General features: G+C 32.3%; 2 protein-coding genes across 2 annotated transcripts; both read left to right on the top strand.

Moving 5' to 3' along the window:
- The first annotated feature begins 3,898 nt into the window (after nt 1-3,898).
- Nucleotides 3,899-6,063, top strand: LOC145620774 (peptidyl-prolyl cis-trans isomerase FKBP12-like). Its single transcript, XM_081675483.1, has 5 exons — nt 3,899-4,057; nt 4,409-4,442; nt 4,582-4,643; nt 5,302-5,354; nt 5,829-6,063. Exons 1-5 carry the CDS (start codon nt 3,970-3,972, stop codon nt 5,928-5,930), a joined length of 339 nt encoding a protein of 112 aa, XP_081531609.1. The 5' UTR covers nt 3,899-3,969; the 3' UTR covers nt 5,931-6,063.
- Nucleotides 6,064-10,803: 4,740 nt separating this feature from the next.
- Nucleotides 10,804-14,700, top strand: LOC145619539 (transcription factor bHLH143-like). Its single transcript, XM_081674252.1, has 4 exons — nt 10,804-10,971; nt 11,895-12,544; nt 12,654-12,813; nt 12,907-14,700. The coding sequence occupies exon 4, from the start codon at nt 12,925-12,927 to the stop codon at nt 14,068-14,070; it is 1,146 nt and encodes a 381-aa protein (XP_081530378.1). The 5' UTR covers nt 10,804-10,971; nt 11,895-12,544; nt 12,654-12,813; nt 12,907-12,924; the 3' UTR covers nt 14,071-14,700.
- The last annotated feature ends 453 nt before the right edge of the window (nt 14,701-15,153 follow it).

Below are 15,153 nucleotides of genomic sequence, written 5' to 3'. Positions count from 1 at the left end.
GTTGTGAAGTACTTTAGTAACAAGAATTTGAGAAATTCTTGTTCCTAAAGTACTTCTAATATATATCCTTTCCTATAGTGTTTGATAGCCCTATATATATGTGTTTTTTTCTCATTAAAAAATTCCCACCAAAATTGCCTGTGATTTCATACTTGTATTTATTTTTTCTTTTATATCTATCCAATCAAATTCAAATAAATCGAAAACAATTTTTTTTTTCTTTCTCCTCCATCCCTTACGATCCAATACTTCATCCTCATGCAAATCCATATACTTCATGTCCTTCCTAACTCCTTCCAACCAAATCATTTTCGGTCTCACGCTCCTACGTTTTTATTTCTCCACAGTCTCACTCTTCCACTCTTCAAAACGGTGCACCCTCAAGTCCCCGTCTTAAGTGCACAAACCAACGCAAGTAATTTTCCCTTATTTTATCTGCAATGCCCGCCACACCTACTTAAATGATACTTGGATTTAACTTATATTCATATACTTGTAGAGTTGTAGTACAAATGACTAATAGTCTAATGCTCCGTAAATAAGCTTGGCCTTGTTCAAAAATAGCTCATATGACTGACCACGCCCATGTAAATCAACTAACCGAATTCTTATAAATATATAACGAATCATCGACCTCTTCTCGCCATTTCTTTCTGATTATTAATTCCAATTCTATAATAATAGAACTGTGTTCGAAATGTACGACGTTATTACATATTTGAAGCACTCTTTTGTACAGAAATGCCATTCAAAAACAGAGAGACTGAAGAATGAGGAAGGTTTTGGTATTTTTTAAGGTAATCTTTAGGTTAGTTAGAGTCAAGATAAGTAAATCTTGTTTGGTCAAAATTGTTACATGTAATTTTGGTTACATGTTAGTTTTAACTTTTGTGTTACGGTTGATTTTGGTATGAAGAATGTTTTACGGTTGATTTTTAGTTTAATCACCAAGAATCTGATACTGTTGATTTGTGTATGGATAGTAGAGTGATTGATAATGTATGTATGGTAGTTTGTACGAAAGTTAATTTGAGTAACTAATAATCTATTAGTCGATCATACCATAACCTTACTATATTTATACGCATATTCAAAAATCCTTATGCAAATTTAAATTACTCATATATATATATATATATATATATATATATATATATATATATACTTCAATGCATGCTAATTGATCTACAATTCATGCCATAATCTTTAAGAAAGTTCAATATACGATGGATGTAAGCTAATTAACAAGAAAATGTACATTGTTTAACCTCGATAAAACCCATGTAGTTGCTTATTATAGACATATATATTATTGACCCCTTCAATAACCTACTGTTGTATATATATGATAAGAAGTATATACGAACTTAAGGAATAGTTTCTACCTCCTTAGCTACCCACACTTAAGTTTTTTTAGGCTCGATAAATTTCAGAACAATATTTTAATAAGTCAAAATTCTAAAAGTTATGGATTATATAGGAATGCTTAAAGTTTATTGACAAAAAGGATCAATTCTACACTTCTATACTTTAGTATTAAAAAACACAAATCATCATCCCATCATGCCATATATAAAATTTGTTTTTCACCAATGCCACATGTCACCTCACCTTTTTATTAATTAATCCTCTTTCTCATATATTTTTTTTTTTAAAAAAAAACACTAGCTTTAATTCAATACATTAATAGATGTTGTTTGATTCACTTTTTTCCTCAGCTTAATATCTTCTATAATTACATTAAATTTTTACCCCTTCTTCTCCTTTATAAACTATTCATTTTCCAATTAAAACATACTCCATATAAAATAAAAATTTATGTTGTACACCTATAAACATCCCGTGTATTGCACGGGCCATAAGGCTAGTTGATGACCAAATATATGACCTAAAACCCAATATTGTATTTGGACACTTCATATCAACAGCCACGTGTTAGACCTTAAATTCTCAAAACAATTTCATGAAATTCATTTTAATTTATTTTTTAAAATCAAATAACGCACTATTATTTCTTAGTACTACAATTAAAAATCAATGTTGTAGAACTAACAAGTTCTAACAACTTAATTAGGCAATAAGCGTGGCATAACCTTATCGAATCATTTCATTCAGCAACAACATCAAAATTCAAAAAGCTAACATGTACGTGAAATCTTATGATACAAGTAAGAGTAAATTGAACTAGCTTTTAGCCACTTAGAAAGTGCTACAACATTTCTTAGTTGAGCTAACTAGGAATAAAATAACCAAATAAGAAGCAAACATTCTTCAAACTTTGCTCAACAACAATACTCGTACCATTATTTTTTTTGTTAACCAACTTACCTACTTTTAAAGTCTTAACAACCATACTCTTTAATCTTCATATCATCATAACATAACTATAAATACCCCTTGCTAGTAAATCATTATTCCTCACAAAAATTTCATCCCTTTTAATTAATAACATACGCTCTTAAACGAATTCTAATATTATTAATTAGTTGCACATATGGCTTCTAAATTTTTCCTTGTAGCTATCTTCATCGCCGCCTTGTCGATGTCAAGCATCGAAGGAGGCCGCCACCTTCTCCAAACAACAACGACTCCTCAGACGGGGTTGCCCTCGATCCCAAACATGCCTAGTATACCAAATTTCCCTATGGCTTTCCCTCCAATTCCGAACATGCCTACTACAATTGCCTCCATTCCAAGGTTGGCTTTCCCTCCTATGCCAAACATGCCTTTTATCAACTTCCCTAATTCCATCCCGTCTCTCACGCCACCACCTTCCAACTAAGATTTCGAGTTTATACGTAATGTACTGCCTTCTATGGGGAAGGATATATATACGCTTGTTTAAGTTTTGCTCTTCTATATGCTTGGTTTGTATGGCTTTGTATTTGATGTACTCTTGTATTTAATTTCCTTTTATATATAGAATAATTATGTTATTTTCACTTTTAATGAAATAGTCTATTTTTACATAATGCACGCGTGAAGTTATTTTGAATGTAATGATAGCTCTATACAAAATAATATGGTCGTATATGAAATTGAAGAACATAAAAATTAAAAGTGCTTAATAGCTAGAAGAGCATAATTAAAATTTTGTATTGAAAGGATACATGTTGAATGAACATACATGTGGATTACAATTCTTTTATAAGAACAAGAAAGTTTTAAATGATATAAAAACTTTAAATGAATTATAAGGACTTAGGGAGCATATTGCACATTATACTCCCAAACTATAATAAGATCATTAATTTAAATCAAATATATCGTAACAAATTAAAACCTTCTCACTAGTCACTACACTTTCACGCAAATAAAATACCAAAAATAATACTACGGAGTATTGCAAATTATTTGGAACAACTTACTAGTACATAAAAGTGAAATGTAACAATTAATTTAGAGTATGGAGTGAGTAATCCTCAATTAGCTAAATTCTAATAAATAATTATAATAAGAAAAGAGTACTTTATGTTAAAGATTGTAATTAACCTCATATTCATTTTAAAAATACGAAGTATTCCCTTCCATCCTATAATATCTAACACAGTTAGCATTGTACATGTGTCAATACACTAGTTTAACTTTATTTATATGTATATATTTTTTTGACAATATTTATATATAATTAAATATTAATGAAAATTATTTTTTAAAAAATATTATGAAATTTCATATTAATACCTATTTAACAACATATATTATACTCATAACAAAATAGATTTTTATTATATTAGTAAAAAATTATGATCAACATAGGACGAAGTAAATAATGCTTATTTTGAAGGTGGATTCTTGGATCGGGTCAGTCCGTGTCAAATTGACAAATGACAAGTGTACCCCTCCTCACCCTCAGCCCAGGTGAATATCTAAACCGGTTATAGCCCGTTACTCTCTAAAAAAAACCTAGTCGCAAATTCGCAATCATCAGAGAATAGTGAAGAAACACCCGATCATCAACCAGAAAAAATGGGAATAGAGAAGGAAATTCTCAGGCCAGGCACCGGTCCCAAGCCGGTATCCGGTCAGAAAGTCACCGTTCACTGCACTGGTTATGGTATATTCTCTCTCCTTCCCTTTTCTTGTAAATTAATTTCTTAGGGTTTATTAGTGTTTTTTTGTCAAAATCATATTTGTTATTCTTTAGCTAATTAATTCTTGTTTATTAGATTATGCTATATTTTTTTAATGCATACTAATAAGTTTCGGCGAAAAAAATAAAGTTAAGTTCGCCAAAAATTAGTTAGTGCCATTGAAAAATTGATTCTTGTATAATATGATTTTTTTTTTTAAAGTAGTTCTGATTTTTACTACTACGAGATGGATTATATTGTGATAATGAATTTGCAAATTTAATTGTGGTTAAATTTGCTGATTATGGTTGTTTAAATTGTGAAAAATGGTGCAGGGAAAGATAGGGATCTCTCTCAGAAGTTCTGGAGGTATAATGGGTTTTATTTCTTTTGTTTTAGCTAGTTTGAGCTGCAATATCAATTCTAAATTCTAGTTAGATGTGTAGCTTATTAATACTTTACGATTTCGTTACGCTAAATCGTTTCGTTCACTTGGCTTTTATAACAGCACCAAGGATCCTGGGCAGCAAACATTTTCATTTAATGTTGGCAAAGGAAATGTGATTAAAGGTATGATAGTGAAATATGTATTCCCTTTATTCTTTAATTCTGTATGATGTGTTTCTAAATGCGTACTTTGTTGTGTTTTTTATTGCTTGTTGCTAGTAGTATTTACTGTGACATCTTTTATGTCAAAACTAGTTTCTGTATTGCGAAAGGTAATTTGTTTTCTTGATGTGATTTGGTATGTGATAAGAAACCGAACTTTCTGATAGCTCGAGCTGAATCTTGCTAATTGTGCTTCGTTGGCTTCCTCTATGTTGTCCTCATATTTTGAAGCACAACTAAACAAGGAAAAGCTAACTGTGAACTAATATGATTAACTAATGTTTGAATAATATGATTAACTAATGTGTGAATAATATGTTAATTATTGGCAAGTCCAAAGTTTAAAATTTCCTCCTCTGCATTTTATCCTAAGATTCATATCACAAATATGATATTTCGGCTGCTGGAAACCTGGTCAGCCAAAAAAAATTGATCTGACAAGTGCAAAAATTGTAGATATCTATCAGTTGAATGTACCTCATGTATCACTTCTGCTGCCAAGCTAATGCTTTTAATGAAATTGATTACAACCTTATTATCTTCTGCATGGTTTTGTGCTACCTCGTTATTGATCTCAAATATTCAGCTAGTTATTGAGTATTGTTTGTAATGGTTTTAGGATGGGATGAAGGTGTGCTCGGAATGCAAGTGGGTGAAGTTGCTCGTTTAACAGTAAGTATTGCTCCTCTTTTTATACTTTGTCACCAGTGTGTATCCCCTGCTGGGTACATCTGTTTGGTTCCAACACTACGCTAAACTAGTGCTGGATAAAATGTGGCATAATCCAAAGTCCCAACTTGAAACCAACCCAAACTGAAATTAGTTTTTGAAAGTTAAAATAATTTTTTTCTAGCATTTTGTTCTGATTTCTAAATTAACATGACTGCTTATTATAGACATAATCATATAAGTCATATTACTACTTATATTAAGTTGATTATACAGTTTATATCTGATAACATCTGAAATAAAAAGGCCAACAATTACCTGAACAGGCTTGAACCCTCCACTTAATACATCACTTACTCTGTATTCTTCAGAGGCTTCTCTCTTTAATTGTTATGTTCTACATAAACAACTTTATTCTGCAAGTCCTTTGGCTAATAAGAAGACTGATGGATCCAAAATTATTGTTTAAATTTTCAGTGCACTCCGGACTATGCTTATGGCGCTGGCGGATTCCCTGCATGGGGAATACAACCCAACTCCACCCTGGTGTTTGAGATCGAAGTGTTGAGCGCTCAGTAATTAGCTGCTTACATTTTCGTAAAACCATTTTCACAAAACCAAGAATAAGATGTAGAACTATGGTTGTCTGATTATCTGCTTGACTTAACATGGATGTGCTATTGTGCAATGCTATTATTGGTCTTTGTGTGCACCTAGCCTTATAATATCAATTGTTCTACCTACGAAGTAGACAAGTAGTGTATTTTCCAATTCATTCAGTTATTTACAAAATGCAGTGACGGTTATGTGAGGATTGATTTACGAAGGGGAATTGTAGCCTTGTAGGAGGGTCAAGGGTGGATTTCTGGGCCTTTCAATTGCACAAAAGCTCGAAAGAGATGTGCATCGGTTGGGTACCTTGTTCATTATTGATTATGGTTAAGTCTTATTACTCAACGTTCAAGGTTCAGCTGTTTGGGTGCCTGAGATCCCAGAAATTTACCAGATCTGATTAACTTTAACCATAATTATGCAACTCGTATCTAAAATGAATTATTTATACAGAAAGTTAATTCCTTTTATAAGCATAAAGATGGAGATTATTTGGTGGAAGGCTATGTTTAATTCGACAAATTTATGTTGATACCGGAAATTACCCTAGTAGTCATTTTCATGTATCGGATGGAGGATACAAATCATACACAATCGATGGGTTGTCTAGTGCCTACTGCCTAGGCTCCTGATAATGATGCAGCTCGCAATAAGTTTTGTTACAGTGAATAAAATCTAGCAAACTCTCACAATAGTTTGTTATAGTGAAAATAATTTTGATTTAGCAAATAAATTTTTAAGAATTGAACATAGCTTTAGTCATTTAATCTCTGATTCCAATTTGATTAAAAATAATAGTTAATGTATTTATAATCATCACATTCATAATCAACAAGTTGAAATTGCAATAACCAAAAGTATGATGCATTGTGATAAGGTTTGTAAGTATTGAGAATTAAACATTATCACTTGTTGATTGCCTTTATTTTTTTTATAGAACAAAATAAATAAAACATAAAACCACTGAAAGCATTCATCAAATATAGTATACCAATTAGTCAATCACATCCCCTTCTATATATATATATACGTAATTACGTATGTTTTTTTTTTCCTTTTTTTTTCTTTTTTTTTCTTTTTCTCTCTAAGTAGCACTAATTTTTTTTTATTAGATAAAACCCTCATATTTAATTGTCTAGTACTTGAAGAAACTAATTTTTGATATCCCATTTTCCGCATATTAGTCTAGAAGTGACTTCTTTCGGCTTAATGTGTAATAATTTGTCTACTTTGTCTCTAAAAATTAAATATTTTGTAACATTTTTTTTAAAAAAATATTTATCTTTGTTCAAAAGGGGAAAAAAAAAATTTATTTTCATCAAATATATAATGAATCTTTTATAATCATAGCCAATAAACAAAATATACTTTTGAAAAATAAATCATGATTATATTCTCCACGAGGTGGTTGACGAAAAAAATCACTCACCTCACGCCTATGGGTAAAAATTAACAATAGGATAGTTGATTGGCCAAACTTTAGATTATGTAATTACATTAAACTAAATAATCTAGAGTATAATTAATTCATCTTTGACTATAATATGATTTAATTATCATCACATTAAAGAGAGAATTCCTAAAATTAAGGCTTTTAATTTTGAAATAGTGAAATGAAATTAGTGGGACCTATTAATGTCACCAAAATGGTAGACCTTATTATGTGATAAATGAACTTGCTTAGCTACTTTGATGTTTGTTCCCTCCACTTGAAGCAAATGGCTAATGACACCAAGCGTGTTATTGTTAATTATTTAATTCATTATAGCTTAATTGAATTTATTATCATATATATAGGTGGTGAATTATCAATTGACCCACAAGGATTAATAGATTTTGAGGTGAAGAGATGAAGTATTTGTGAAGCTTGATCATGTTTTAGGCACGAGTTACAGTTAAAAGAATGATTTAATTCTATTAAGTTCCATGTTTAAGTCGGAAATTATTAAGAAAATATATGAATGATAGTTCACTCTCTAAAAGAATTCAATTTTACATATCATAGTTACTATTATTATTTAACATACAACAATATATGCCACTAATACATATAATCAAGATACATACTATCATACCACTATAAAACACGTCGCACCACAACTAATCAAAGAATTGCTACCAAGCACCAACATCATACTTGAATCTATTTCTTCGTTTGAGATTGGATCTTCAAGCAACTCTCTAGGGTTTCCCAAGAGAATTGTTTTCATTTTGAATTATCTCCACTCATAAGAATTCAGATCAAGCAAGTATAAGCGATTATCAATAACCCTATTCCGCCGGCCTAGAAAGCTAAGTACAGGGCAAGTTTGAACACGTAGTACGGTACAATTTTAGTTCAAAATCAGTCCAGTTTGAAAACACTCAATAAAGCCCAATATTATTTTACGGATTTGAGCATAGGATTTCTTACAAAGGTTCGGTCCGGACATATATATATATATATTTTTTATCACCTCTACAAGCATGTTGAATACTACTTTTATATCTCACTAATAATATTGCCTAGCTTTGAAAATAACAATAATTACTAATTCGATTGTCTTTGTCAAGTGTCAACTACAAAGTACATTTTACACTGACATACATTATTTTTAGCCTTTGAGGGTATCAATCTATCAATGAATCAATCTCCATGTCAAGTTTAAATCCTCCAATTAAAGATCATCAAAAGTGATGTGGGAAATTTGTTTAAATCTTAAATTTGGATAATTGGATTAAGCATACATTTCTACAAGGTTAGTGGAGAGTGAACCTCATTTTAGGATTAAGAAATCAACTACGTGTACTTGTGGAACAAATGGACTATTTGTAGTATAGTAATAGCATCATGAATTAATGACATAATGTACTTTCTTGATTGGTAATTGGACTTCTCTCATTTCAACTATGATAGAATAATATAGTTAATAGCATGAAACTAGTCCACGGGTTACACTGTACCTCAATCCTCATGGTTTTTTTTATTCGATATTTACGGGTTAGATACTTTAAGAGTAAGGGAGGAAGGATAAGTAATCCCTACCCTCAAAGTGTTTTTAGTGCGATTAAACCTCATCAATGTGCAATCTAAACCAAACTTAGCTTAGTGTAAAGAGGATATACACCACATAAAATTGAATACTTTTTGTTGTAAAACTATGTACAATCAATTTAACATATGAAAGCATAATATGTTTGATGTTACATATGACTGCCTAATTGGCGGCCAGTATAAAGTTCTTTGGCATTCATCCATAGATGAACATTATCTACTGCACGTCGGCACATGTACAATTGCATAAAAAAGAAACAATTGAAAATACAACACATGCACAAATTTAGTATTGTACTATTTGTTGCAAGTACCATGCATAACAAATTAACAATTATAGATTTATGGAATAACTTTAGGTGGACATTTTCTAGTAGGGATAAAAGATACATAACTCTATCTACAACCATACATGCAACAATATAATTATACCCAGTTATATTTTGTAGGTTTAAAGTTTAAACCTTGTTATTCATAAAAAGTGCTAGATACGTAAAAATACGAGTTTCAATCAATTATACTTTGCAATCTGTAAAACTTTATATACAAAATAAGAGAAAAGTACTAGATAATTAACTTCAATCAATTCTATTGACAAATTCAATTTAATTAGTAAAATTAAAATCAAGTCAATTAGTAAAAATAGTTTAAGTAAAAACTAAGTGGTAATAAAAATACTTCTAATCAATAAAGCTTTGAAAGGATGGTATATTATACCAGAATACATCAATCTCACACAAAATAATGACCTAAAAATCAACTTCCCAAACTTTACATCTTATTGATAAATTGGTTTGACAAATTGACATGGATGTCTCACCCAACTTCATCAACTTATCCATCATTCTTACTTAAAAAGATGCTCACCACGGCACCACCTACTAGTTGTTTTTTTTTGGACTTCCTCGATCTCTTTCATTTTTCGTTCAAATTGTTGAACATGCAAATTTGGTAGATTTTTATAGACTAGAATAATAATAACATACCACACATTCACACCACCAACTTTTTACTCCACATATACTATAAGGGATTGTTCTATTAACCTGATTTATACTTATCTTATCTTATCATATCATACCTTATATGAACTTATAATTTAAATTTAGGTAACCTTATACGTCCTAAGTCAAACTTTTGGAAACGAAAAGGGCATAGCATGTTATCATTTCATCAATTTAAATGTTTTTTTTTTATTGGTTTCTAAAAGGGTACAATAATCTAGAAATGCATGCTAAAATTATACGTCGATCCATGTAATTAATGTTTATTTTAAGCTAATATTTCTTCTTTTAGGGCCTATTCTCTTCAGCTTAATTTCAGTTTAGTTCATTTCAGCTAATAGTTCAGTTCATTTCAGTTCAGTTCATTTCAGCTCCAGTCAGTTTAGTTTAGTTCAATTCTTAATTTCCTTCTCTCATACACAATTCATTTTAGCAATATTCATTTTAGTTAGTTCAATTCAGCTTCAGTCAGTTCGATTCGGTTTGATTTAGTTCATATCAGCTCAGCTCAGTAAATCAAAATAGACCCTAAGTTATCTCATCCAACGCCCCAGGTTATTCGTTAGCTTTTACCTAATAATATTACTATAATCTTTATTCTTTAATGGCATGTCATTAAAGAGTTTGGCAAAATATTACCCCCGTGCGGTTGACACTTTTGACACTGCATACAAAAAGGTTGGGGGTAATCCAGTGAGATCACATTTTATCCTCTTTAATTTAATCTTTAATTTTAACAACATCAACAAAAAAAAAAAAAAAAAAAAAAATCTCTATAAAATCATCCTTCTGCCTTCTCACCCCTTTTTGACTGTTGTATTCTCACCCTCTTTCTCTCTCTCTCTTCACCCACCATTTCTCCTGAATTCTTTCTCTCTCCTTTTATTTGCTGTTTGCAGTCACTAATTGGTTCATTTGATCAAACTACTCAGCAATTTACCATCTTGTTCATTCACCTGAAAATTAGTTGGTAAGTTTTGATTTTTGTTATGAATTTTTGTTTGGTAAGATCAAAGAAATTAAGAATTGATTGTTTGTTTGTTTGGTGAATTGTAGCTGAAGAAAGAATAAATTTACCCTATAGTTAAAAACCCATGTTTGTTTTGTCTATTAATTCTTGAATTTGTATGGGTTTGAAAGAAATTTATGATTTTGGGTGTACCCATGATCTCAAATTGTGGTTAGTGAATTTTGAGGATTAGGGTTTTTGGTAATTGATATGATACTGAAGAAAGATGACGGAAGTTAGATTGAATTTTGATGTTTAGGTATTTACTGTATAATCATCATACAAGTACAAAGAAGAAAGAAAAGTAATTAATTGGTAATTTCTTAATTTATGTTATTTATCTATTTATTTAATTATTAGATAAATTCCAGCTTCAAAGTTTGTGTGCATTTAATTGTTATTTAAATTGCAGCTTCAAAGTCTGTGTTTATTTAATAATTGTTCTAATATCAACCTCAAAGTTTGTAGCCTCAGCGTCATGAATTTGTATTAGTATCATAGTATGTGAATAACTGAATATAGTTTATGTATGTTGTTTGATGTTTTGGAAATTTTGAGTATGAATTATACTTTGTGGCTTATTATACTTATAGCATGATTGTTTATTACCTTTCTGTTTAGTGTTTACTGATTGAAGGTCAGGTTGTGTACATATTTAGCTGCCTTTCCACGAATGGCGGAGTTTATACTGGTTATTGTTGTTGGCTTGTAGCTCTTTCATCCCCTTTAGACGTCGGAAATCACACTGGTTGTTGTTGTTGGTGGTGTTGGTGTTGTTTTGGCTCTTTCATTCCCTTTCAATGTCGGAATCCATATTGCTTGTTGTTTCTGTTTCATATAGAAAATTGTAGATTGTTGATAATTTACTGTCATTTTTCTTGCAGGATCTTTATTTACCTGTAGGTTCTGTGATTTCGCAAACTTCAGGGATAGGGAAAAAACAGCATGTGTTGGTTCTGCACTTCCATTGATGTACACCGTTATGTTATCTCTTTGAACTTGTACTGTAAGGTTATCCTGTAAAGTGTCACCCTTTTTCCGTTGATCTTCAAATAACTCATTAACTGAATATTTCGTCATTTACCATGGGATCTAACCACGTCGCCGTCGTTCCCTGGTTCTGGTACATTATTATCTAGATTTAAGAATTGATATTGAGTTGTTCTAGTTTAGAACTTGTAGTATTTTTGTGTCTTCCTTAGAACTTGTAGCATTTCTGTGTCTTCCTTCATTTTCAGCGTTTAACTACCATTCCACTAAAATATCCCTTTGGTGTAATTCTCCTTCAGTCATTCGGCCTCTTTTATTTCCTTAGAAATCATCCTTCCTTGTTTGAAGCAGTGGTAGTAGTATTTCGGCCTCTTTTATTGCTCATTTTGAGGGTATTATCTGAAAGGATTTAGTAGTAGTTATGGTGTGTCAAGGAGCAAGCCAGTCAAGATTTCGGGCATTGAAGCATGAGAATGGGATCGCAGGAAAAGCAACCATTATAGTTAGAGTTATAGCTTGTTTTCAACTTTTGCAGGATTGCCAGGTATGTGTCGATTACTTTCTTTCAACTCAATTTGATGCATTGTTTTCTGCTAATGAAGATGAGCTTTGAGTATCTTTTGATGATGCAATTCATTTTTTGTTGCCTGCAGGCTGAATATTTTCGTCATTTGCTTAAACCTGTCACGTAGATTGGATTTGCACTAGCGGTTGTTTGTTTTCTGTTGAATATTTCGTGTTTTTTTCTTCTATATTATAATCTTGAGGGAGAGGCTGAATATATCATATTGAAGTGAAGCATCTATAATATTGGTTAGTATTTAAACTTATTACCATTCATTCTCATGAATAATATTCATCTCGTTTGTGTAATAGTTAATAATATTTCTCCCTTTGCAACATTAGGTGGGTTTTTTCAGTTTAATGGTCGAGCTGAGTAGCTCTTGGCTTTGTCAGCAACATTTTCCTTTGGAATCATCTGCTTTCAGAAACTGCATGATTGCACCCGTTGAGCACAGGCAACACGAGTTTTTGCCTGCTTCTAAAAACCCTTGCAGGGTTTCAGCAAACTTGGACTTGAATGGATTTGGGTATCCTGGATTTTCCGAAAGAGGCCTTACGATCGAAGGTTATGGCTCGATACAAAAATCTGTTCCCCATTCTCAGACCCCACTCACTCAAAATCAATATCACGGAGAACAGAATCCTCTGTTTCCAGCTAGAGTTGGTGGTGGTGAGAAGCCATCGACGTGTGAATTACCTTCTGCTCAACAGAAGAAGTTTCTCATTTTTGATCGGTCAGGAAATGAAACTAGACTTATCTTTAGTTCTCTGTGTCCTCGGGTGGAGAATCTTACAGCTCCACTAACTACTTGTCCTGCTTGGAATCTTCCCGCTGAAGAGTCATTTGGCGAATGCCACCAATATCTTGCTGAAAAACAAGGTAGAATAACCGAACAAGCTTGGACTAAGACACCTGCTTTGTGTGAGGAGTCAGGTGAAAATGAAATTATTAATGAAATCAGTGAAATGCGTGAAGACACAGAAGAAATTAATGCCTTGCTTTATTCGGAGGATGACAATGATGATAATGATGATGGCTTGGACGATGATGATTGTGATGGTGAGGATGATGATGAAGTGAGTAGCGGTCACTCTCCATTGGCCAAAGAGATCAGAGATTGTGAGAAGCAGGAGGACCAAGAGGGTGAAAAAGATTTTTATAATGAAGTGGCTAGTTTAGAAAGATCTTCAAAGCGACAAAAAGCCCTTAACGGTGGGTTTAATAGAATGCGGCATAGCCCTGCATACGAGGATGTTAATGATGGGGGTTTCATCAATGCTCTCAGCGAGAGAACGTGTCCAACGATTGGAACTAAGAGACCTAGAAAAGATAAAATCCATGATACATTGAGAGTTCTTGAAGGTATAATTCCTGGTTTGAAGAGCAAGGATCCATTAGTCATCCTAGACGAAGCCATCAGTTATTTAAAAGGTTTGAAGTACAATGCTGAGACCATGTCATCAGGAGATCCAGATAGCTCCAGCTCCTACGAACCTCTAAACTGAACGTCCTCCTTATTCATAGTCCAAGTTATCCGTGTAACGTACTACACAAAGCCAGAGTGAGGAACTCCGCTTGTAAGTAGGTCCTTTTATGCTGTTATTTTCTTCTGCTGGGATTGTACATAATTGTGTAATAAGCACATAGCAAGAGGGTGCAAAGGTGAGATCTACGGCCTCAGATCAAATCCAATGGTGGTCATAATAGCACGAAATGAGGCCTCGTTCATTGTCGTTGTTGACGAGTAATGATAGTAATACCTTTTCGGGTGTCGAAAAAGTCTTGGAATAGAACGCATGGGGGATGACTAGTGCTTGTTTGTGCTGGAAAATGACCCAAGGCAGGGACCCTGAAATTTGAAGGAAGAAAGACTAATATGGCTTCTTAGCAGCATGCGCATTAAGTTAAAAAAGGCCCCCACTTTTTTTTTTTACCTCTTATTATTCTTTCTTGAGCTTTCATTTCTTTAAAGAGGGCCCCTTTATCTTTTCTTTGCTTTTCTTTCTTAGCCTGAATTGATTAGGCCCCATGCTTTTCATAAGCCCTTGTCTTAAAAGTGTTCTCTTAGTGGTTTACTTAGTTACTGTCATGAGTTTGTCTGTAATATATAATTATGTATGTTGCTTTTGTGATTAGTATATTTTGATCATGTACCTTATTTGCACTCGGCCGAAACGTAGAAAGACGGAAAAACCCGGCTAATATTGAATATCAAGCGTTCCCGGGGTTACGTTTTAAGTGGCAAATTAGTAATTTTCTGTAATCGCGACGTATTAGGGTATTGTACTATTGTATTGTAGTGCAAATTGTTTAGTGAGAAATGAAATGAAATGTCATGTTACATCTTTTGTGCACCAGAAGAGGCTGTCTCCTTGCTATTTGGATGAGGGATTTTTGGGACCCAATAAAGATCATAATAGATTTGTAATTGAGAATTGTTGGCTAAAATGTGGGGTTACATACTTTTTATATTATAAGAATACAAATTGAAATTATGGTTATATTCATGGCGGTGGCTTATTTATAATTTTGTGCACCCACCTGGCCTTGCTTCTTATGGTTTTTCTTCAAGTCAATGATTAGGGTAT

The sequence above is a fragment of the Chenopodium album genome, chromosome 27 (genome assembly GCF_948465745.1).
Source record: "Chenopodium album chromosome 27, dcCheAlbu1.1, whole genome shotgun sequence".
NCBI classification, from domain to species: domain Eukaryota; kingdom Viridiplantae; phylum Streptophyta; class Magnoliopsida; order Caryophyllales; family Amaranthaceae; genus Chenopodium; species Chenopodium album.
The sequence above is the reverse complement of the archived record's forward strand: the minus strand, read 5'-3'. Positions and strand labels throughout refer to the sequence as shown.

Excerpts from the sequence above, each read along its gene's own strand:
- LOC145620774 (XM_081675483.1), top strand. The coding sequence starts at position 3,970 with ATGGGAATAGAGAAGGAAATTCTCAGGCCAGGCACCGGTCCCAAGCCG. Across the intron at positions 4,058-4,408 it reads CGTTCACTGCACTGGTTATG|GGAAAGATAGGGATCTCTCT; the intron begins GTATATTCTCTC and ends AAAATGGTGCAG. Across the intron at positions 4,644-5,301 it reads CAAAGGAAATGTGATTAAAG|GATGGGATGAAGGTGTGCTC; the intron begins GTATGATAGTGA and ends TAATGGTTTTAG.
- LOC145619539 (XM_081674252.1), top strand. The coding sequence starts at position 12,925 with ATGGTCGAGCTGAGTAGCTCTTGGCTTTGTCAGCAACATTTTCCTTTG.